Here is a 25,533-nt window from a genome sequence, read left to right as displayed (position 1 = left end):
AGAGCCCTGGGGGCTTGCTCCGTGGTTCTCTTCTCATCTCTGTCCACACTCACTCTCTTGATATCTATTCTTGAGCCTTTAAATCATATATGTGTGGTTGTGTGTGTACTGTCTTGTGTGTGTATGTGTGTATGGTGTTGTGTGTGTGTCATATAATACAGAATTTTTAATATAATTATTTAAAATAATAATAATATTGTAGAGATGGAGCTTTAGTATGTTGCCCAGGCTAATCTCAGTGTATATATTATATATAGTATAATATTATATTATTATAATACACACAACACAACACACACATACACAAAACACAACATACAAACACAACACACACATACACACACAAACACAACACACACAAACACACATACAACACAACACACACATACATGTACATATCAATTCCAGTATCTCCAGCCCTAACTTCACTCCCAATCTCCAGACCACATATTCAGTTGCCAAATGAAGATCTCCACACAGACATTAATAGATACCTTAAACAGCATGTCAAAACTCAACTCCTGAGGTTCCCCCTGAAATCTGTATTACCAACAGTCTCTTCAACCAAATGGATGGCAACACCACCCTTGTGGTTACTCAAACCAAAAATCAGTGGGGATCTCTCTCTTTCTGTCTTTTTTCCATATACACACATACGTCCCCATTGAGTTCATCCTGCCTCTGCAAACTTGTTTTCCACCATTCCTCACCACAGGCCTCTCTTTCATTTGCTTTGTTTTCTCTGAACCTAATATGTCTTCATCATTATGTGGTCAAGCGTTCCCGACACTATCACACCTTTGTTTCTCCTGTGTCTGTCTGGTTTTGTTTTTTAAGAATGGGCCCTTCAGGAGCCCTCTCCTGCCTGTTCCAGTCTGGACTGACCACTAGGTCTTCTGCCCATCTGTTATCTTGGGGCTCCCCTCACCATCACCCTGCAGACTTCTGCCTCTACTACATGGGATCCCCAGTGAGCTGACCTCCAGGACTCCCTCTTCCTTGATTTCTTTCTTGATTTTACTAGAGCACAGCTTTAAGCAACTTCTGAAGGAAAAAAATACAGTACATGGGAGCGAAAATTGTTGAGATTTATCTCTGAAAATGTCTTCATTCTATTTTCCTATTTAATTTGTCTGAGTCTGAAGATTCTGGGTTGCAAATTATTTTTATTTAAAATATTTAAGGCATAATGTTATTGTTTTCTAGCTCCCAAACTTTCCACTGAGAAGACCAATGCTATTCTCATTCACAATACTTTTTATATGAACTACTGGAATTGTTACAGTTATTCTCCAGAGGTCATAATCATCTCCTTTTTTGTCATTCTTCTTTCTAAAAAAAAAAAAATATTTATTCTACTTTAGGATCCAACTATTTTATTGATTCTTTTTTAATTTTGAAAATAGAAATTTTAATTTCCAAAAGCCTTTTCTTATTGACTGATTGTTCTGTTATTGCAGCATTCTGGTTTTATTTCATAGATATAAAGTCTCCTCTTATTTCTGTAATAGTAGAATAGTGTCCTTTAAGTCATTTTCTGCTCTATTTCCTCCAACTTCATTTTTAAATTTGTATTATTTGTTTTGCTTTCTTTCTTTTCTTTTCTTACATTTTTAAGAATTTTTATTTATTTAGACAGGGTCTCACTCTGTTGCCCAGACTGGAGTCCAGTGGTTCAATTATAGTACACTGCAGCCTTGAACTACTGGGCTCAAGCTGTCCTCCTGCCTCAGCCTCCTAAGTAGCTAGGACTACAGGTATGTGCCACCATAACCAGCTAACTTTTTTTTTTTTTTTTTTTTTTGGTAGAGATGAAGCCTCACTATGTTACCCAGGCTGGTCTCAAACTCCTAGCCTCAAGCAATCCTCCCACCTCAGCCTCCCAAAGTGCTAGGATTACAGGCATAAGCCACTGCTCCAGGCCCTTTTTTTCATGCTGGAGTCTGTCTGCAAATGTCTGGGCATCCTTTGTGTTCATTCATGTTAAAGAATAAGATATTGAAATGCTGGTTGGAGACACAAATTGGTTGGCTTCACTGAAGGGCAATCTGGTGCCTAGTCAGTGTTTTCACTGAGGATTACTGAATGTCACCCTCTGGAATTTTTTGGTGAGGTGGTTCACATTCTATAGAGAAGAATCCTCCAGTTTCCTATCTGATGGGTATAAGCTGGCCATTGGCTTTCTGGTGCTGAAGATGGGAGAGAAACTGTAGATCTCACTGTTCGATGTGTAGGCTTTCACCTAGTCTCCCCAGTTTCCATGGGGTACCTCACTGCCACCCTCCTCTATACTTGCTATTCTCAATTCCATAACCTCCATGGTTCAACTTCTCTAGAAAAATATTTTCTCATCTCTGGCAAAGACGCAAGGAGCACTCACCTGCCTGCCTGGTGTGGGGTGGGAATCTCTACATCCACGTACTCCTTAGACAGACTTACAAACGCTCTCCACTCCAGCCCCTTTCTCATCTCTGCCTTCCTCAGCTTGTCACATCTCAAATCTCTGAGCCTTTTTAGGATTCTGTCAGGGAAACCACTGACTTCTTCCATTTCCTTCCTTCTCCAGGACAGTGTGACTTTTCTCCACTCTGATATGGCATCTGCCATTTCTCCATCCAACTTCTGTCTTCATACTGTGGTTCCCATTCACAGATGTTCTCTAGTTTCTTCAAAAAAATGGAGTTTCCACAGGGTGCAGTGACTCACACCTGTAATCCCAGCACTCTGGGAGGCCAAGGCGGGCAATCACAAATTCGAGACCAGCCTGATCAACATGGTGAAACCCCGTCTCTACTAAAAATACAAAAATTAGCTGGGCATGTTGGCGTGCACCTGTAATCCCAGCTACTCAGGAGGCTGAGGCAGGAGAATCGCTTGAACCTGGGAGGCGGAGGTTGCAGTGAGCCGAGATCATGCCACCGCACTCCAGCCTGGGTGACAAAGTGAGAATCAAAAAAAAAAAAAAAAAAAAAAGAGTTGCCTTGATTGTTTTAACAGTGATTTCAAAGGAGAAAAAAATTGTCTTCATCATCTGAAAACTAAGTTAATTTTTTATGCTAATCATTTCATATTGTTCCTTAATTATGCCATGAGGAAAGGACAGTTTATTTTGTTTTGTATCCTCCATAATTCCTGGAGAGCATTAAGCAAAGGACATGTTTGTACAATATAAAGGCACTCAGAGTTTAATAAGCATTAAATAATTAAACAGATTTTCTCATTGGCAAAAATTGTAAGATGCTTACTTTCAGTAGAGACATTCTAAGCCTTCAGTTGTTTAAAGGGCCTTGAAAGTTCTAGTTCCAAATCAGACAACATAATCACAGAACAAGAGGCCAGAATGGGTCGGGTTGGGAAAAGAGGCATTCTGCTCATGCCCAGGGCAGAGGCAAAAGTCAGTAGTTTTTATCTCTTGAAGCTTCACAGTTCAAGTACCTCAGTGAATCTTCAACAGCTGGGTCACTCCAACGATCAGTACAATAATATAGTCTCATTCTGTTCTCCTGATATCCATTCATTTATCCAGCAATAAACTGTTGTGGACATTTATCCTGAGTCCCACAAGGCAACCTGCTTTTTTTGCTTCATTTCAGGATTGACAGAACAATAGCCATGGCCTTCATTTCTAGTAACTCAGCCTAGTACCTTGGAGCTAGGAGAATCTGACTGGCCTGATGTATGAAGGTCTTCATGGTAATCCCTAATTACCAGTGTTAACATAGTGGATTACCTGCAGTCTTTCCCCATTCAAGGCTGTTACCAGTTAGCTAATGCCACAACAACAGAATGGAATAAGCCACCCCAAACACAGTGGCTTACAATACCATTATATATCTTCCTGAGATACATAACCTCTGTTGGTCAGTGAGGGAGCAGCTGATCTAGACTGGGGTTGGCTGGGGCAGCTCTGCTTCATTCTGCAGTCAGCAAGGTTGGTTCTGCTCCAGGTGTCTCATCCTTCTGCTGGGACTGGCAGGCTAGCCAGGGCATGCCATTCTCATGGTTATGGCAAAGACACGGGAGAGCAAGCCCAAAGGCACAAGCATATTTCTAGCCTCTGCTTGTGTCACCTCTACTAACATTCCATTGACCAAGGCAAGTCAAATAACCAAGTCCAGAGTGAGGGGATGAGGAAGTACAACCAACTGCAGTGAGAGAGCATAGCAAAGTTACCAGTCAGAGGATGTGGATGTGTAATTACTGTCCTATTACTGGAGAGAAGAGGGGCTAGGAGGAGTTGGGAATAATCCAGTCTACTTATCCAGTGCTCTTTCAGGTCACTTTCTACCACCATCTACCCAATTCATGACAGCTGAAGAACTTAACTCCTCAATACAAATTTAGTTACAACGTATAACTGGAAGAATAAGTTTGATACTCTCAAACTCTGCATTCAAAATAGCCTCTTAAAAAAATTCCCACCTCACCATTTATCTCTAAAAGAAAGGATTACTATGAGAATGTGTATGTTGATTCAAATTTTTTTAATCATGACACCAATCCAATAACTCATTCAGAGCTTTCTATTAATATTTCTGTTCACCAAAAGCAGGTATGAGCTATCTGGGAAAAAGCAAAGGAGTTCACTCAGAGAAAATATATCCATTACACAGAACAATGTCTTCAAGTCATACTTCATTTTGTGTCCTTATACTAGAAGAGCAAACATGAAAAATTAGACTTTTTCATCAGCTTCTGAACTCACTCATCCAATTGCGTGGGGAAGGAAACTAGTTAAAAGCAGGGCAAAGCATGGGACAAAGGCATTGTAGAAGGTTCAAAAAACAAAACAAACCAAAAAAAAAAGTGAAAAGGAGACTGAGAGGGTATAAACAATTCTTGCTTTCTTCAAGTTCTGCATATACAGCAAAAATAGAACCAAATATCTATTACTTCCATTACAAGATAAACCTTCTACTTCATTACCCGCATTGTATCAAAAGCTGGACCCTCATAAAGCTCTGTCTGAGGAGGGAACAAAGTATTTGTTACCTGTGAACAAAGTTTTTTGTTTTTGCTTTGTTGTGTTGACTTGGTTATGAGTGATATCAGAACAAAATGTCTTCATCTAGCTTAGCACTTTTTTCCAATAGACCCTTAAGAACACCAAGACTAAAATAACATCTGAGAGTCCCAGAAGTATTTTGAGCTGAGAGCATAACAAAAGCTCTGCTATGCTACATAAAATGGAGCTGAGATTCACGGATAATAACAATAATGCATTTCTGCTTCCTGCGTTTCATCTTGATAGGCCTGAATTACCCACTCTCCACTTCAGAACCACTTTGCCGAAACTCCCTCCTCCAACCCAAGAGCCACCATCTCTCAGATCAGAAGGTTGTGATGTCTCATGGCCACAGAAACAAGAACACTTCTCATACCTGAAATAAACTTCCTCCTTCATTTTGCACAAAGAAATGTTGCATTTAATTTAATGTGCGTTCACGGCTGGGAAATCAGGTGCCAATTAATGAATGCATTGCCACGTATCTTAGGTTTATTGCCCATGGTTGATATGTCAAATCATGTAATCTTTCAATTCATATTCATAATAAAAATATACCAAAAGTCTCCATTTCTAAATGGCCTTCTCATTCCTCCAAGGATTCTAGAATTCACTCTGAGTTACTGCTAATATATTTGATCCTAGGAATCAACAAGCGGAAAATAGATACCTTTAAGGAAAGGAGTTGCTTGTCCAAGGCACGAGCAAGTTCCAACATCATTGCACACGGCACCGCTGAATCAGTGGCTCCCACAAACACTGTGTTGTACCAATGGGAAAAATACTTGGAGTCATAGTGGCAGGCAAGGACCAAGTGTCGTTTAGCAGTGGGATTGAGGGTGCTGATGATATTTGAGAAAGACCGGTACCCATATGGTGTCTGACTCAAGAAGGTGTCTATTTCCAAGACCCAGTCAGCCTGAAGCCTCTGAATTCGCTGCATGATGTGCTGATCAAAACAAAAACCAAAAATTTAGATCTAAATGAACAGCTTTCATTTGTTAACTGTGATTTTAAAACTTAAGTAATGCCTTTCAAATTAAAATTGCAATACACACTTATTGTATTAATAGCAATATTGTTGTAATTAATAATTGCTTTGTATTGTTATTGTAATTAATAGCATTTTTCCTGTTTAAAGGAGAAGCTAATCCTCTGCCTCTTCCCTAAACTTCCCCTAACTAATCAATTTCAACCAATTGTTAATATTAACCAATGTTAATACTTTGATGCAGATCCTTTGACATATCTTCTCCTTGCTTATGCAAACCTACAGTAGCATGCAAACACATATCTTTGGCAGAGGAGTATATGTTTTTATAGGAAAAGAATCCTACTTTATATATTACTCTGCCCTTGCTTTTCTCATTTAACAATATATTATGGACATGTCTACAAGTCAGGAGATAGAGATTCAGTTCGGTAGTAGTAAAGTACACTTTTAATATTTCCAGGAGGCTACAAAGGCATGTTTGAAAAATCAAGTAAACCAGCATCCTACAGGTCTCTATCTCTAAGCTCTTCAAGGAGAACTGCAAAGGTAGCTCTTTCTGTCCCAAGTGCATAGCATGTGTCTAACTTCAGCAAATGCTTTATATGTAATGAACACTAATAAAAGACAGCAATGCTCACCTAAGGATAATGTAGAAAGCTCCCATAACTAGGGGGTGGTTGGGGATATTTCAGCTCTCTGCTCACTGTAAGAATTAGTAAGCAACTCTGAACCATAATAACATATCAAGCAGCTTTCCCTCTGCACCCAAGGCAGGTCGAGACACACTGCAAATGCTGGCAAATATAAAAGAGACTCTTTTTCCCCATCTCTGCTGACCACCTTGAGCCTTATAAGGCAACACAGTGACTGACAGAAGAAAGCAACAGGTGGAGAAAGTAGCATCACTTCAGGAACTAGAAGTATTTTTTAAAGAACATATAGAATTTGTGATGTGAGATGTTATAGGTGAGTTCTTTGCTGGTTCACTTGCCTTTTCCCATCCTTATTTTATCTTGGCTTCATTTTCCTATGTTCCTTGTTTTCTGTTTTGTTTTGTTTTGTTTTATAGGGCTTTACTCAGTCACCCAGGCTGGAGTGCAGTGGTGCAATCTCGGCTTACTGCAACCTCTGCCTCCTGGGTTCAAGCAATTCTCTTGCCTCGGCCTCCTGAGTAGCTGGAATAACAAACACATGCCACCACAAACACATGCCACCATGCCTGACTAATTTTTGTATCTTTTTTTTTTTTTTTTTTTTTTTTTTTGTAGAGATGGAGTTTTGCCATATTGCCTAGGCTGGTCTCAAACTTCTGGGCTCAAGTGATCCACCTGCCTCAGCTTCCCAAGGAGCTGGGATTAAAGGTGTGAACCACCATGCCCAGCCTGTTCCTTTTTTTCCCCCCTCAAATATCATATACATCATCATAAATTGCCTTAAATTATTTTTATAAAAAATCAAATGACAAACTAACATCAAAATAACTATTTGTCCCTCAATTAACATCTAACCAAAAACCAAAATTTCAGATCTGAACAAACAGTTTATTTCTGGGATGGACCTTAAGATGATAAATAAATAACTGGAAATCAATGTGAGGCTTTCTTTTTCATCCTCCAAAGAAATACAGGATTTTCTGTCCTAGCCAAGTCCCATGTGGCCTGCGCTCACTAATGACATGACACGTAGGCAAGAACCTCAAAAAAACTGCAGCAGGAAGCTTCCAAGGAGAGGGGAATTTAAATGGGAGAGGACACTGATACTACAGTCAATCCCGCAAAAGCCAACTAAACAAATGATTCCCCAGCTAGTCACTGCTTGCTTTTTACAGTGGGTGGACTTTGTCCTAAATAGCTTTGTGTATGCAGTACCTTACCTTTCCTATTGCAAATTTGCATGCTGTGTTATCAGAGAATCTAAAGAAATGTTTATAACCTTTTTTGAAATCAGCATTCATAACTCTCCGCAATTCTTAGTACTGTGCTTTGCTCACAGTAGGCTATCAGTAAATATGCATTCATTCTAAGAATAAATATGAATTGATTTAATGAGAATATATAAAATTATATGACACAAAGAATTAATAGTTTGAATAGAGAGAAATCACTCTGCATCTAACATAAGTTTTTCTGAAGAATATGAAAATGACTTATCCCTAGACTGTAAAAAAAAATTTTTTTTCCATAAAAAGGGTCATTTAAAAAAAAAAAAAAACATATACTCCAGAACATCTGGTATCCAGATGATGAACTGCTACATAAAATGGCTTCTTCAACACCAATAGCAGATTGCAAGTGTACAAAATGAATTAGAATTTTTAAAAATATATCTGTTAGCATTACTCAGAAGTTATACACAAACTTATTTCTCAACTTGTTACCAGGTCTTGACCATATCTGATGATCATGTTGACACTAAAATCCACAAGAGAATCAGCAAATATCCTCAAAAGAGTTTTTCCTGAAGGAACTTTTTTATTCAGTGTAAATATTTTGTGTTTATCTTAGCAGCTAAGATAAATCATCTTTATAAACAATCAAATTGGCTGCATAACCTAATTAGCTCACCAGTATCCCTTGTTGTTTTGTTTTTGGCTTTCAGACTTACAAGTCCCCACTACAAGTCCCCACTACAAGTCTCTAGGGAAACTCCCCAAACTACCGCTACTATCATTCGAATACCCCAAAGCAGGGAGTGTGTGGCTGTGGCAGAGAATCTAAAGCAGCTGCGCTTCCCAACACCAAAGCAGCCAAGGGCTGGGCCCTCCAGGAGTGCCAAAAGGCAATTTAGAATATAGATCACACTTTGGGTTGCTGTACATCTATGTTTTAAAACAGAGAGGAGAGAAAAAGGGAGAAAGAGAGTGAAAGAGATGAAGATAGAGATGAAGCAGCAATAGATGGAGACAGAGCAGAGAAAGAAAAAAATACAAAGATGAAGACATGAGAGCGAGAGTGGCTATTACATGATATTCTAATTACATGATATGCTATTTCCAACAGGTGGTAGGGGGATTTATTCTAGGTTAACACTAGTAAATGATCCTGGGTCTCATTTAATTAAACGTAAATTCTAGTTTCCAGGTTCTGAGAAACAATGACATCAGTAGACCAGATTTGTTTGGAAGACACCTATTTTCCAGTATTTGCACTAAGTCTGCAAACACATCGTCATCAGCATGCTGACTTCTGCCACTTGAAGATGACTTCAGGTACCTCTTCCCTCTTGAGTGCACCATATGTGAGTCCCTTGGGCTCCTCCTCTTAGGGGGCTGGCCTGAGGGTGCACCTGGGATCTATGTGCCTGATGACGTTCAGTTTCAGTGGCTCAGATGCACTATGCATCTGTGGGGGATTTTACTCCCTGAAGTTTCTAGTTTGCCTCTTTTAGACAAAGGACATTGCTTACCCATTTGTAAGACTTTATCATCCTAATTTTTTAATTTTTTTATTTCTATCTTATAAATCAATGAAATAGCTCCAAATGTAATGCCTTCAAATTATTTATTTTACAAATAAATCATCTCCTCAAAATAAAAATATCCTAATCATCCAATAGGCAGCTTTGGGCTCATTGATCAGAGACCATGAAAATGCATAATACAGGACAGGGTTTCCCCAAAATATTTTCTTTCTGTAAAAGAGAATCTATAGTAATACACATCTTTATTGATAACTACAAAATTTAATTCACAAACCAATTTTATATCAAGTTTACCCTTTTTTAATAGCTGAGGATCTTCTCTAGTTACATCCTTGAAACTCTAAATTATAAAACATCTCATCTAGTGCTCAAACAGGCCTCAGGAGGAAAAAAAAAGGTTCAATCATTTCTGTTTAAATTCAGTTCTGCATGAAAGGATCTAATCCTAGTCAAATTAAGACCATTAGTGTAGTTCCCTCATAATTATACTGTTATCTACCTCACTTTCGAAATGAAAATTCCTTTGTCTTCCACAGTTTAGGAGATAGGTCTCTAAAAATTAATGGTAATTTTCTTCTCAAAAAATTCTAAAACAGAATCTAAGTGAGATATCTAACACAGCCATCAGCCAGACCATGTATAGGCAGCCCAGCAGTAGTTCCCAACACATTCTAAAATACTGTCTACAAATTTCTCATTTGCCTCCACCCTCATGATAATGGAAAATGTTACTGAAACTTCAGTAACACTTTTAAATTAATATGTATCTTTTTAATCACAACAGTATCTATGTATATTATTTATGCTATATACTGTACTGTGTTGAAGGTAAAGATCTACGAGCAATGTTTGTTGTGTTCATGGATTTCCAGAGCCTGCAGGCAAGGAACCTCAGGCCTGAAGTACGCATATCATTTCTGGGTATATACAGCGCTCTGGGCAAATAGTATGGGGAAATAAAAAAGGTTGAGTTGAATGGGAGGAGTAAGCATCGTAGACCTAGAGTTTTTCTAACAAGGAACTGAGGCTTTTGGAAAATGCCAGTTTTAAGAAAATGCTTGAGAGATAAGGCCCAGGGAATATTGTTCAAGTGAATGGTATGTGCCTCACTTTCCAGCTTGGGGGTGAGAAGATGGAGAGCTGGAGACATTTGAGTGCACAAAGCACAGAGCTGATTCCTCCCAACTCTCCAGTGATAGGACAGACACCTCAAGCAGATTCTGGCCTCATCACTGGTATGTGTATAGCCTAAAGCAAGTTAATTCACATACCTCAACCTTGGACCTTTTTAAATTCCTAACATTGAGGTAATAATAGCATCTACACACTGTTGTGAAGACTGAATGAGATGATCTATGCAAAGAACTCAGTAAAGTGCCTGACCCTGAAAAACTGTTCAGTGAAAGTCAGCCATCATTGCTATTATTCCTCACTTGCCTAAAGGTTAGACAGAACTAAGGTGCCTGCAGGGTGTCTACCATCTAATTACTTAGGGAAGCCAGAGCTATTCAGATGGAAAACAGGAGGCTAATGGGGCAACAGATAAAGGATATCTAGGCTAGCCTGAGGGGCAGAGGCTACACACTGGGTAAAAAGGAAGAGGTCAATTGCTAGGCACCTGGGCCTTGCAGTTCTCACTCTGGGCACAGCAGTGGGTGCCAAGGTCTTTTGCGGGAGGAGTTTCAGAAGAGGATGTGAAGGGCCAGTCCCATTTTTCCCAAGCTGCTCCTCAAAATGGGGCTAGTTTGAAAAAAACCAGATATTCAGAGGAGAGGTTTCAGATTGCTTAGAAGACTGACATTAAGGAGGCAAAGATACATTCAAGGTCTGGCCCAGCTTATTCTACCCTCCACAGCAGTAGTAAAATCAATGGGTCTTGAAATCAGTTTAGTGGGTTATGACTAGCATTTTTTAAGGACCAATAAAATAGAATTGACAATATGGTTGTAAAATGCAAGTAATAAGAATATTTTTCGTACAAGTTTTGTTTCAATTAAATATACCAGTACATTTGTGTGTATAAAATGTAAAAGTCATTTTTTTTTTTTTACTGTGTGTCAGAGTCAGAAGTTTGAGAAGCACTGCCCTGGAGAAAGGTAGCTTATCACCAGCCTTAACTCTCCCTCCAGGGACAATACGATTTCCCTAAGGTGAGTGATAACCTGACAGTACAATGATATTCTTGGCCCAGAACCTTAAAGAAGAACTCCCTAAGGCTGTTGCTGTTGATTGTTTAAGATTCAAGAAAACTTGGTTGGGAGCCTCAGGTGTGTGTTATTGAAGGATCAAGAGTTAAGGGCTGTGTAATGTACCCCAAACAGAGATTTCACACCTAAACTATTGACATTAACATGTACCACTTAATTCAAAACAGACATGTACTCTCAGTCGTTTGATTTTTCTTGGTTGCCTATTTGGTGAATAAGGTGATGACAGATCTGAATATTAGACATCTCAGAACTTCAGCCATAACGTTATCCCTCATGGGAACAAAGTATTCACCACCTTGAGGTTTGTGTCCCATGTTCTCACCTGGCGAACAGCATAGCTTCCAGGCGATCCCGGGTATCGCTCTATCAGCAACGGCCGTAAGTCATTTTGCCACATTTCAGAGACACTGGTGCCCTCTGCAATTTGCCGAAGAGCCGATGAATTCAAAATTGCTGGTTGGTGATAATTCTGAGGATTAAATAAAATTGTTTAACTGGCTATCATTTCATAATAAGTTTAAGACTCTGACATATTTGCAATTAATTGCTTAAAGCTTCAAAAAAAGGGAGAATTTTATGTCAAATCAGGTAAATTAAGATACTCAATTTTAAAATTGGGCTCTTAGGGCCAGGCATGGTAGCTCAAGCCTGTAATCCCAAATCTCTGGGAGGCTGAGGCAAGAGGACTGCTTGAGCCCAGGAGTTTGAGACCAGCCCTGGCAACATAATGAGAGTTTGTCTCTACAAAAAATGAAAAAAATAGTTAGGCATGGGGGCACATGGTACATGTCCATAATTCCAGCTACTCAAGAGACTGAGGTGGGAGGATTGCTTGCTTCAGCCCAGGAGGTAGAGGCTGCAGTGAGCAGTGTTGGTGAGCACTACAGCCTGGGCAACAGAAGGAGACAAAAATTTAAAAAATAATTTAAAAACCCGACTGTTACCCTAAGTAAATCTTACACAGTTTAGAGGAAGAGTGGTCATGGAAGACCTTAAAGATTAGCCACAAATTAAGGGGTCCTCAAATTTCAAGTGAGCCTAATTCAAAATTTTATAATAATTACATGTTGAAATGGTAATTTTTAATATATTAGGTTAAAGTATATTATTAAAATTAATTTTACTTTTTTTTTACTTTTTAATGTATCTACTAGAAAAATTAAAATTACATATGTATCTTTTATAATTTTTTTTGAAGTTGGGGTTTCTTCTGTTACCCAGGCTGGGGTACAGTGGCGCAATCTTGGCTCACTGCAATCTCCACTTCCCGGGCTCAAGCAATCCTCCCACCTCAGCTTCCAGAGTAGCTGGGTCATTATTTCTACCAGACACTGCCAACTCAGATGATTGTTGCAATTCCTTTCAGCCCACGTTTGGTGAGTCTATAGCCAACTAAATAGTAAACTTTTCAACTTCAATTAAAATTATTTTAAAATTCCATTAAAGCTCACATAACATTCAAATTTGTATTTTGGATGACTTCACACATACTGTATATTCTTAGGATACTGGTAATGATGAACCGTTCATTCATTACATGTTTATCAGGTACTTAATAATGGAATGTGTTACTTCTCTTCAACAGGAAGAGAGTAATTGATCAGATGACATCCTTTCCTAATGGGAAGGATGAGGATAACATAAGAATATTGAATTATTTGGAAGGCAAAACAGAAATTAGGGGAGGCCTATTTTATAGTTCCTTCCAGGACCAGCATTAGTTGAATATGTTTACGTAGTCATGCAAGTATTTTTATTCCATATGAACCAGTCCATGTGACTGGCGTGAAACTGGGCTTAGAGAATGCTTATTGCCTAATCACATATACTCATTTACACTCTAAGATAGCTGTTTACTTTCTGGTACTACCATGCGAAGAGCATGGGCTGTAGGATCAGACAGACCCTCTCAACTCAGCACCCCACCACCCATTAGCTATAACTCTTTCCAAGTTACTAAACCTCATTAAGACTCAATTTCCTCATCTGTAAAACAAAGGTAATAACATCTGCATCCTAGGTTAACTAGAATTAAGTGAGCTAACATGTAAACTGCTATAGTAAACATTCGATGTGTTATTATTTCCTTCTATCAAACACTAAAGAGGCACAGAATGAATTTTAAAGCTGGAAAAGCCACTTAGAGATGCTCTAGTCTCCAACCTCCTTCATTTATATCAGTGGAAACTGAGATTCATAGAAAACCATTCTTCCTAAGGTTGTAGAAGAGTTACAGGTAAATCCACAAAAAGACCCCCAGTCTGTGGATTTCCAATCCCGTGCTAGTTTTAATCCACCTCACTGTCTCATTTATGCACTTCCAGTTTACTCCTGAATATTGATGCTGTTCCTAAACATCAGAAAATTGGTGTTTGTTTACTGGTAGGACATTTTAAAATATATTTCCTTAGTAAATTTGTCAGCGCAACCTTTAAATCCCTTGGAACCTCCAGGATCTAAGTCCTAGTGCAGCTCCCAAACAGCAGTTGAAAAAAGAAAGCTGAAGCTGGAAGACAAAGCAATAGAAATGTGTGAAGGGAAAAGAAGAAAACGGAGGCAAGAGATCGAAGACTTCCATAGTTAATTATTACTCAACCTGGGCAACAGAAGCCTGTCTGGTCTCCCCTCCACCCTTGCTCACCATGCTTCAGTCACCCTGGCATTTGGCCAGGCCCCAAATGCTCTGAGGTTCTGACCCCATGAGGCTTTGGCTCTGCGCTGCCTTCTGCCTTACAAGCTGTTTGCCTTCCCCTTCACCTGGCTAACTCCTGCTCACTTCAGCTTGTGGCTTGGAGGTCACTTCTTTGTGTGTTTACTTGTTTAATGTCTGTCTTTCATACAAAACATCAGGTCCATAAGGGCTGGAACTCCCTCTCTGTTGTTTACCACTCTCTCCCACACAGGGCACACAGCGCCTGGTTCATCTTGAGCATTTGATAATTATTGGACAAATTAATCAAATAAGTAATCAACAGATGAACTATCTTTCTAAAACTATCTTTGCTAAGACTGTATTTATATAATAATAATGTGGGCATTTTTCTGCCATTGTAAATAGCAAATCTGTTGAATGCAGAAGCAAGCATAAAGACAGAAAAAACAGGTGGCTACCTGCTGCAATGACCAGGAAGTGCTGTGGTTCAATATTATTGGGCTTTGCTCTTTTTGAATTCCTGACAGTGGATGCTTCTGATGATGAAGAGCTGGGTTGACCCAAGTCACTATGACAACCAAAACTGTTGTGTCAAAGGCTGCTTGACCAGTGGCTCCTTGTCTATTTACTGTCCATTACTCTATCCTAAAGCCCACCTGGTCACTGTAGACAGAAGCTTTCACTCCATGTCCACAGTGAAACAAAATCACTTGTGTTTAAATGGGTAGTTTCTAGAAGCTTGAAAGAGCTCTTAAGATATTTAAGAAAAAATAGAAACAAAATAAATGCCCCTCCCCCAAGCATCTCTAACTATAAGAGATACTGTGGATGAAACCTAGTTGGCAAATAGCACTAAAAAATGCTTAATGGATAACTAAAGGGTAAGTCCAGCAGACAGACCAGGCCTATTGATGCTCATGAATCTAGAGAGTTACATGTGTTTGCTCCTCAACCTCCTGGGCTCAACCATTTAATTAACATACTTCAGTAAAGAACCCTGACTCTCTTTGCCCCTCTGGGGGCAAAGATGCCCCTGTGAAATCAGAGTCAAAAGCTTCCCAGTAAGTGAAGGACAGAGAGGAAGAAACTACCAACTACACTAGGTCAGTTACTTAAGGCTTCTATTCATTAAAGCCCTGTATGGAAAAGCATTTGACTTTTTCAACGTAAATAGCATGCATTCAATGTTTAAGGAGTCTTATTCTCAGAACTCAATAAATATGCGGATTTGGGTGGAGACGAGATGAATGAGTAAGAGGAGAAAGCTAGATGCAAAGAGTGAGCTCAGCAGGAGGAAATCCACTCAGGCAAAAACAGTGTTGAGCACAGTGGTAAATGCAAACCCCAATTTATTGTAGGTTTATCTCAGTTAAAAGGCACTTGGACAAATTTTCTATCGGTGCAGGTGTTCTCAGAGGAATGAGGCTCTGTTACAGCCACTGCCTTGTCTTTTCATCCAGACAGAAAGGACAATAAGTCTACTCTGAGTGACAAGAATCTTTCAGCTAAAAGTGTGAACCAGATATCCTGAAGCATGCCCTCTAGGCTAATAATGCAGTGCCAGGCCAAAGAAGGTTTTAATTACATAATTGATAGAGTTGGCCCAGTTTACAAAGGGTTTTGAGGTTCCAAAACATTGAATTAAAGGGAGATAATTACAGAAATGCAGCCAGTGCAAGTCCTGTTTCTATTCTACATGAGTGTCTCCCAGGCAATTCTCAGATTAACACCTCTGTCTGTCTGCAAAGTTAACTCAGTCAGCATTTATTGAACTCCTTCTATGTGTTAGATGCCACTGATATTAAAAATTCAGTGGGGGAATAGTTGGGAACTGAATAAGACAACATTTGTCTTTTTTTTAAATGCAAGCAGCCCTCTACTTAAAAGCAGAGCATTGCAAGCTTTAGCACAGCAACTCAGGGTCAAATCCCAGCTTCCTCACTTATTAGCTGCAAGTAGGAAACAGTCCATATCTGTAAAATGGATCTCATAGTACTTACCTACCAGATTGTAAGCTTCCAAAAATGACATTTTGTCTTTCCCTCTTTACCAACACCCAGCCCCCTGCCTGACTTCCATGTCCCTTCCTTAGAGCCTCCATTTTGTTTCCATTAGAATGCAACAACTCACACACACCTAGACACACACACACACACACACACACAGATGAATAGAAATAAAAACACCATTTTGGTAAATGTTTAATAGCAATTATTTCTTAATAGTGAGATTATGGGTGACATTAGTTTTGTTTCTAGTGTATTTTTCTGTATTTTCCAAGTTTTCTAAAATGAGCACATATCAACTTTATAATTATAGAAGCCATGCTTTTTAGTTTATTGGAGCTAATTTTTTTACAAACATATGATGCCCTTCGAAAGCCATCAGTCATTCATACTTAAGGAGGAATGATTTAATAAGATTCTGTTTAACAGCTGGTTGACAATGTTGTACTAAAGGAATGGGCCTGTATTAAAGGAATAGGGCTGGTGACCAAGAGGTCTGGGGAAGGTTTAGAAGTAACTCTGGAATATGGATCAACACCCAGAATAATGATGACTTCTAAGCTGCATGAAGGAGATCAAGGAAAGGAGACAATAGGGGGTGTCAGAAGAGAAGGCACCAAAAACAAACTACCTGTTTTGGAATGTCATTTAGGGTCTACCCGGACCCAGAAAGGGAGAACAAGCTCTTCATCTGGCCCTCCAACTTTTCTGCTAGCCCCACACTCTGGCACTACCTGGGCACTGTTCTGGTTACATCAGCCAGGACTCACCGCCCATTAGAAAAGCATAGCAGAGGAAAGGAGAGATCAAGGCTTAAGCCAAACCCTAGCTCTTCGATTCACTGGTGTAACAGTGGTCAAGTTTCCTCATCCATTAATTGAGGATGAATGTACCCTCCCCACAGATGGTACTGTAAAGTTTGAGTGTATATATATATATATACCCAGACACCACTGCCTCTAAACACCGTGTGTGCCCACCTGGGAGTTTAACAATTTATAATACTGTTACTATGGAAAAATTGTTTCCAGATTCCAAATATATCATCAAATCATAGTCTTTGAACGCAACCAGAAACTAGAGTTGATCTGCTTTTACATATTCAAAGCCACTGAAAGAGACACATCTTTATTTCAAAATGAAGGAAATGGATTTCAAATTCGATGCTTTCTTTACCACACCTCACCTGTTGCCAGACCAGTGTACCAAGGGCATATTTCATATGATTAAAATAGTCAAACATCATAAAAAATAGGAAGACATGTATTTTAGTGTGGACTGATTCATCAACCATGCTGCAAGACTTCATGAAGGCCTATAGAATAGGGCGAGGAAGCTAGAAATTGGGAAATGTGATGGCTGATTGTCATTTGCTTACAGTGATTTGCAAGCATTCAGTTTCTCAGTGGAACAGTGATCAGAAGCTTCTTAAAATATAAAAGAGATTCACACTTTGAAAGATGTTTCTCAAAAGTTAAATTCTCATTGGTTTAAATTATTTGAAGAATCACAGTACCTTTTCCCACCCACAAATAACCCCTACCTACACACACGGACAAATGATCTTTTCAGAGTGTTTTGTTCAGTTTCCATCTCATTTATTCCCTTCCATTTAGATGTATCACAAAGACACATTTGGTGTGGCTCCATATTCCAGTTTGTAATATTCTCTTCCCAGTTTCTGACAGGGAAGGTATTCACAGTGAAGTGAAGAGGGAGAGGATTTTTTTGTGTAGTTCCATGTTCTTCTTCATGGGCCCCTATGGGAAGTTGTTTTTCTTATAATAAAGTTATTCTTATGTTACAGACTTCCCTCACTCCCACCAAGTTCCCTGTAGCCTGTCGTCTCCATGTCTAAGCAGGGCCTGTTGTGACCCCCGGGTGGTGATTACATTAGATCTGAAGAACTGAAGTGGGAGATTCATATACACATGCATGTAGCTGGGTGAGAGTGGGCATTCACCAGTGTGCCCTATATTTCAAACATTTGAGTAAATGCAAGCATATTCTAGGTGTGTAAAAGATTTGCTCAATAACACTGTCAAACTTTATATCGCTTTACTTCAATGATTTTCTTAGTATCTCTATAACATACTATTTTACTCTAATATCATTAACATTTGCACAATCCCTTAGCAATTTCCTGATTTCAAAACTGTTACCCAAGAAAAGGAAGTAATTGTGAACCCATATATTTCATACGGAGGGAATTTGCAAATCACTTTTTCCTAAGTTCCTGATGGGATTTCTACCTACAACTAGATCCATTTTCTCTGAAAATAGTAGGTATCCTCTTTTCAGAGGGAAAAAAAGGGGGATTTTAAAAGAAAGCGGGACTCCAGTGAAGGTCCTTCCTTCCAAATTGCTCATCTTAAAAATCTAAAACAAACAACACACATCTTTCCTGAGACTCTAGGGACACTTCGGCACCCCAGCAGCATCCTTGGATGAAGCCGCAGGGGAACTGTGGACACACCCCCAGGCGCGCCCCGCACCCTGGCGGCCCCGGAGCGCAGGCTCCACTGGCCTCGCGGGTCCTGAGTGGGCGGTGGCACCGCGATGCACCCTCGCCTCCCCACTCAGCCGCCGCTGACGCGACACACTTCCTGTGCCTATCGGCCCCCTCAATCAGACCGCAGCCCAAGGGAGGCCAGTGACATCACCCAGGCCCCCTGGCGTCTCCAGAGCAGCCCCAGGCTGGTCGAGGCACCCTGGAGAGGACGCAGAGCCACGACTCCTCCAGGCGCCGGGTGGGGCACGGGTACCTGGGCTGGGGACCGCTGCCCTGCCCTGCCCCACCTCCCACTCTGCCTAGGTAGGTTGGCCAGGGTCCCCGCACCAGACCGGAGCCGCTCAAGTACAACTACAAAGAAGCAGCCCCTCACCTTCTCCTCCGGCCAGGCCGCGGCACTCGGACTGACCCACCGGGGTGCCAAGGACAGGGCGGCCACCAGCAGCAGCAGGTGGAAGGTGCCCACGACGCGCCGGTCCCCGCTGCCTGCCATCTCTCCAAGACTGTCTGGGCGCGGGTTCCCGGAGCCGCTGGCGGTCACGAGCCCGGGAACGCGCGTCCTTCGCCTTCCCTCTTCTTCACCCTTGGGTCGACTGCGCCCGCCTTCCCATCGCCTCCGGATCGCCTCCTGCCGCACCGCGCTGGCCGCAGCCCTCCTACCCAGGACCTTCGCAAACCCCAGGGCTGGGCCACCTTGGGTGACAGACACAAGCTTCCGCTTGGCATCCAAGCGAACAAAGGCGTCCACTTCCTTCTTTTGGAGAGGAGGAAAGGAAGGAAGGAAGAGACAAGGAAGAGCCTTTTTACGATCTGCAACGCCAAAACAGGGAATTGAAAGGGAGGAAGAGTTCACCAGACCCTCGGGAGTTATAAAGTGTTTCCCAGGGCTCCCAAAGAAGTGGACAGGGAGTCGACATCTGCTCAATACGGCAGCAGGCACTGTCCTAGGTGCTTTTCCAACCTTCCCGTATTTAACCCACTAATCTCATTTTACAGACAGGGAAACTGAGACCCCCCCCCCGCCCCCGTAGAAAGCCTGGAGTGGAACCCGCAAGGAAAAGTATGACAGCGCATCTTTGCCTTTTCTCTTTTTTCTCACTAATAGTTGCCTTGCCTCACAAGAGACAGACCATCACACTCTCAAATTGAAAAGGATGGTCAAGGTAATTATCTGAAATAATGACATCTGAAATATTCACAGCAGCTCTGAAGGCAGTCATCTTCTCCAGCGCATGCCCCCAAAAGGAAAAGCCAAACACAATTTTATTTACTTTGTAACATCAAAGGTCATTGTTATCCAGATAATCCTAGGGCAGGAAAACATTTCAGTTTTGTCTGTAGGTTTCTGGTCCAAGTTGTCAGGACAATGACTTTCACCTCTTTTAGCCTCTTTTGCTTTCACAGTGAGGATCAGGACTTAGCCTGCCCTGAGTCATCCCGCAGTAACATCTAGTTCCCAGAAAAATCAGAACGAGGACACTGAAGCAGAACTATTTCCCAGAGAGCAAAGATTTGAAGGTAAGGAAGCTGCCAGAAGGCCCACCCACTCACTCTGTCTTCCCAGTCTTGGCTATGAGGGTTTTTTTTTGTTTTTGTTTTTTTTTTTTTTTTTTTTTGAGACGGAGTTTCACTCTTGCTGCCCAGGCTGGAGTGCAGTGGCGCAATCTCGGCTCACTGCAACCTCCGCCTCCTGGGTTCAAGCAATTCTCCTGCCTCAGCCTCCCGAGTAGCTAGGACTACAGGCGCGCCACCATGCCCAGCTAATTTTTGTATTTTTAGTAGAGACGGGGGTTTCACCATGTTGACCAGGATGGTCTCGATCTCTTGACCTCGTGATCCACCCGCCTCGGCCTCCCAAAGTGCTGGGATTATAGGCGTGAGCCACCGCGCCCGGCCAGCTATGAGTTTTTAAAGAGAGGACTTGCCTGGAAATACACTGTTCTGCCCTCCTCTGGAGCTACAGAGGAAGACAGGATGCAAATAACTCCTCTTCTGATGTTCAGATTTGCTAACCCTATTCATGTCTGAGAGTTTTGAGTGACAGTTTAGATCTCCAGGCTTAAATAAAATTAAATACACCTTTATTACATCCACGGACAGTTCTGATCATCAGACCCCTTCAGAATTTTCTATTGGCTCCAGATTCAGAACCAAACCACTGTCACATTCCCCAATATATTTCCTCTCTTGCTGCCTGAGTCAACCTTGAAATAGTGCATTTCCTGAGTGGCTGGGTAATAAAGGGCCTATTTGTTTTTCTTACCCTATTACCTTTGTGTCTTTTCACAATATGGTTCCTATAAAGAAAGAGAACATGGAGCCAAGGCGCAGTGGCTCACGCCTGTAATCCCAGCACTTTGGAAGGCCGAGGCGGGCAGATCACCTGAGGTCAGGAGTTCGAGACCAGCCTGACCAATACGGTAAGAAACCCTGTCTCTACTAAAAATACAAAAATAGCCGGGTGTGGTGGTGCATGCCCGTAATCCCAGCTACTTGGGAGGCTGAGGCAGGAGAATCGCTTGAACTTGGGAGGCAGAGGTTGCAGTGAGCCGAGATCACACCATTGCACTCCAGCCACAGGAGTAAGATATCACCTCAAAAAAAGAGAGGATGTGGAAATAGCAAACCTAAATGAAACAAAATGTGAGAGATACTATCATACTAAGTATAAGAAATTCAAAACAAGAAATATGGAAACAAGCTAAACCATTTGCACATAATGTGATGATGATTTTCTGTTTCCTAAGGTTCTCCAATTTTGGTTATACTGAAGTCAATAAGATGTTCTTACAGTTTGGTATCTACAGGAAGCAGACTCTGAGACAAGAGTTTAACATGCAGGATGTGTATTAGGGAGTGCCCTTGGGACAAACCCCTGTGGGAGGAAGAAGGGGGAACAGGAGAGAACAGAGGGAGAAGTTAGCAGCAAAGTGGGTCCAACGACCTCACCCAACCCCAGGGAGCCCTGAAGCTCAAAAAAGACTGTCAAAGTTCTTCCATAGTGGGCCAGAATGGCTGGGGCCTTATCTCTGGACCTCCATGGAGTGATTTCCTGCAAGCAGCTTTGCAGCCAAAAGAGCTGGACTGCTAGAGGCTGTTAGCCAGCCGGCCTCCAACAGCTGGAGCAGGGTCCTTCCCTGGAGACAGATCTGGGCAGCGCATCTCCTGTATCCACCACAGGCGGGTTCATGTAATGTATCTGATACAAATCTAAAACATTTCACATAGCTAGTGAGACTGATTTCAGTGATTTTTTTTTTTAATATATGTGGGCTTTTCTGACAACTTTCCACAAATCTACAAATCCAACGCCACTATGTATGTATCCCTTCGTTCCTTATTCATATCTTTTCTCGTATCTTACATACAAAATATCTTTTTCCTTTCCTTTGCTCATTCTTTTCTCTCTTCCATTGTTTGGGAAACTTTTAGAAATCCCTTATATCTGCTATTTTTTCCCTACTTCAACTTTTCCTTTCTTCAAACTCTTCCTATGGACTTTTCCATTTTAATTAAAGTTTCAGGCCCTGTTTTTCATCATGGAAAAAATGTGTTGTATATACAGTGATGGTAACACTGTTCTCAAGTGGAGAAATTATCACCTCCATTATAATATAGAGTCTATACTGTGATATGAAGGAAACGAAGGACACAATTGCCAAAACAGATTTTCTCCATGAAGCTGCCATGGCAAGATATTCCTACACCCAGTCCCACCTTTAAAGTGACGCCATTAGACTGAAATAGTAATGACCAGAAGATTCTATTAAAACAATAGTTTTCAAAAGTGTGGTCCACAGACTGGGGATTCCCCAAGATACTCTTGGCTGTCTAAAGTCAAATCAACTTTTATAATAATACCAAAACAAGATTTGCTTTTTCTACCATGTTGACTATCCACTGATGTTGCAAAAGCAATGATGGGTAAAAATGCTGGCACCTTAGCAACTATCAAGACAGGACACAAAACTGTACTATTGGGGAAGAAAATCATAGGTGTAGTCATTGTAGTTTTCACGACCATGCACGAAGACAAAAAAAGAAGAGAAAGACAAAAGAGCCAGTCTCACTTAAGAATGTCATTGACGAAGTAAAAAACTGTTGTTTTACTGCCTTCTGAAGCTCTCTCTCCTCCTCTAATCTGTCCTGCTAGATTTTAAATCTAGCTCCTCAAGTCTGTCTTTTCATCTCATGGAGACCACTAGCTCTATGTGGATTCCTCCTACCTGCACTGCATCCTGGAAACTCTCAAAGCAGTAAGCTGGAGCAAACATCAGGCTTATCTCATTTCTTTCCCCTTTTTTCACCACTTTCCTGTGATACCTCTTTTCCAATAATTGAACATCATTTTTAAAATTTTTATGCATTTAGAGAGTACAGGCGCAGTTTTGGTACATGAATATATTACATAGTGGTGAAGTCTGGGCTTTTAGTGTAAGCATCACCTGAAAATGTAGTATACATTTACCCATCAGGTAATTTCTCATCCCTCCCACCCTTCCAAGTCTCCAATGTCTATTATTCTGCTCTCTATGTCAGTGTGTACACATTATTTAGCTTCCATTTATAAATGACAACATGTGATATTTGAGCTATTTCACTAAAGATGATGGCCTCCAGTTCCATCCATGTTGCTGCAAAAGACATAATTTTATTATTTTTTATTGCTGAGTAGTATTCCAGGGTGTGTGTATGTGTGTGTTTGTGTGTGTATGCGTATGTCACATTTTCTTTATCATCCATTGTGAATATCATTTTTAATATATTTTAGGTGGGATGATAAATCCAGTTCCATCTTAACTGGAAGCATAAATTGAGAGTATGCAGCTTTTTATACTCACATGGGAAAATGGGAGGTAGAAATAAAGCACTTCTGCTGCACACCAAAGGGCAATTGTCTCAAGGAAAAGCATTTGTACTGCTGTTTGAGAAGTATAGTGGGCCGGGCACAGGGTCACCCCTGTAATCCCAACACTTTGGGAGGACAAAGCAGGTGGATCATTTGAGGTCAGGAATTCAAGACCAGCTTGGCCAAAATGATGAAACCCCCATCTCTACTAACAATACAAAAATTAACTGGGCATGGTGGTGGATGCCTGTAGTCCCAGCTACTCCAAAGACTGAGGCAGGAGAATTGCTTGAACTCAGGGGCAGAGTGTGGAGTGAGTGGAGATTGCACCACTGCACTCCAGCCTAGGCAACAGACTGTCTCAAAAAAAGAAAAAGAGAGAGAGAGATAAAGCGGGGGGTGGGGGGCATAGTGAACTCACTACTTTTTTCATGAAATTCCGATTTAATTGAAAGAACAATAACTGATAAATTATGATTATTCAGACTTGGATATTTGGCACACAGTTGAAAATGAATAAAGTATGCCTATGCCTTGAAGGAAAATAACTGATACTGTTTGTTGCCAGTGATAAAATTGGATCTTTCAAGCGAAAAATCGGAATTTCGGATATCTTGTATCTGCTACCATAAGCTTGACAGTTTCCTGATATATAACAACTTTTATGACAAAATTGGTGATTTTAACAAATGTGATTATTTATTATGTGTAATGAAATGCTCAACATTTGGAATATCTGCATAACTCAGTGAAGCAATATTTTCCAAATGCTCAATTCACCATCTCATTTGTGTTACAAAATTTGCTCATTTGTGTTACAAAATCACAAATAAAAATTCCATTCAAAGTATAAGAGGGACTAGTGGATTTTAATGTAATGGAATAAAAATGTGTATTTAGATGCAGACTTTAAGTTGCACCTTTTATGATACTATTATTTGTTATGTTTTGATTTAATAATGAAGAAGATTATCCACAATTATCTGAAGAGGCTTTTAAAATGTTCTTCCTTTTTCCTACTACATGTCTGTGTGAGGTCAAATTTTCTGCATATACTTCAACAAAAATAATATATCACAGCAGATGAAATGCATAAGCAAATATGGAGATCCCGTCGTCATCTAAAAAGTCAGAAATTAGATTTTTAAAATACCATTCTTCTCACTAAACTCTTTTTATTTTAGAAAATATACTTATTTTTTATAAAATGTATTTCTTTACATGCAATGACTTTGTTCTTTTTAAATAAATAAATAAATATTTGTAAAATACCTGTTCTAATTTTCAATACCACAAATACTGATAGACATAGTCCACATAAATGAAAGCTACTCGTGATCCTCAATTACTGTTACTAAGGCAAGGAGTCCTGAGACCAAAACATTTGAGAATCACTATGTTAAAACCATTCTACCTGAGACAGACAGATGATAATACATTAAACCAATGCCTACAACTGTAGCTACACATGGAAATTATCTAGAAAGCCTTTTTTAAAAAATGGTGATGTCTGGCTTCCACCCCCAGAGATTCTGATATGATTAGCCTGGTGCATGGTCTGGGCATCGGATTGCTTCAAAGCTCCCCAGGTGATTCTAACATGCAGCCAGGGCTGAGAATCATTGCATTAAGTCACATACTCTGAGAAATATATTAGCAAAAATCATATAATCAGATTAACAATAACGTTAGTTGTCATGTCGCATTATTTTGTAAGGCCCTGAAGATAACAGGAAAAAAGATTGGGAAAGTGGCCCGGCCTTAGACAAATTATGAAGTAGGCAGCTTAAATTCAAACCCCTCAACTTTCCCATCACTTTTTGGCACCTATGCAAGCCTAGTACTGAAGCACACTGCCTTTTGTTCCTTTCATAGTCAGAGAAT

At 40.5% G+C, this 25,533-nt stretch overlaps 1 protein-coding gene across 1 annotated transcript in view; it reads right to left on the bottom strand.

The window, feature by feature from the left end:
- The window catches only part of QPCT (glutaminyl-peptide cyclotransferase), a 28,588-nt gene extending 9,055 nt beyond the window's left edge, over window positions 1–19,533 (bottom strand). The window contains exons 1-3 of the mRNA XM_012475547.3: window positions 19,174–19,533; window positions 11,952–12,098; window positions 5,676–5,954 (exon numbers count right to left, since the gene is read on the bottom strand). Coding sequence (XP_012330970.2) covers window positions 5,676–5,954; window positions 11,952–12,098; window positions 19,174–19,293 — 546 coding nt within the window. The 5' untranslated portion in view covers window positions 19,294–19,533. The remainder of the gene's footprint in view (window positions 1–5,675; window positions 5,955–11,951; window positions 12,099–19,173) is intronic.
- Window positions 19,534–25,533: the final 6,000 nt, after the last annotated feature.

This window comes from Aotus nancymaae, unplaced genomic scaffold (genome assembly GCF_030222135.1).
Source record: "Aotus nancymaae isolate 86718 unplaced genomic scaffold, 86718_ANA_hifiasm-v0.15.2.pri h1tg000057l, whole genome shotgun sequence".
In the NCBI taxonomy this organism is placed as follows: domain Eukaryota; kingdom Metazoa; phylum Chordata; class Mammalia; order Primates; family Aotidae; genus Aotus; species Aotus nancymaae.
The sequence above is the reverse complement of the archived record's forward strand: the minus strand, read 5'-3'. Positions and strand labels throughout refer to the sequence as shown.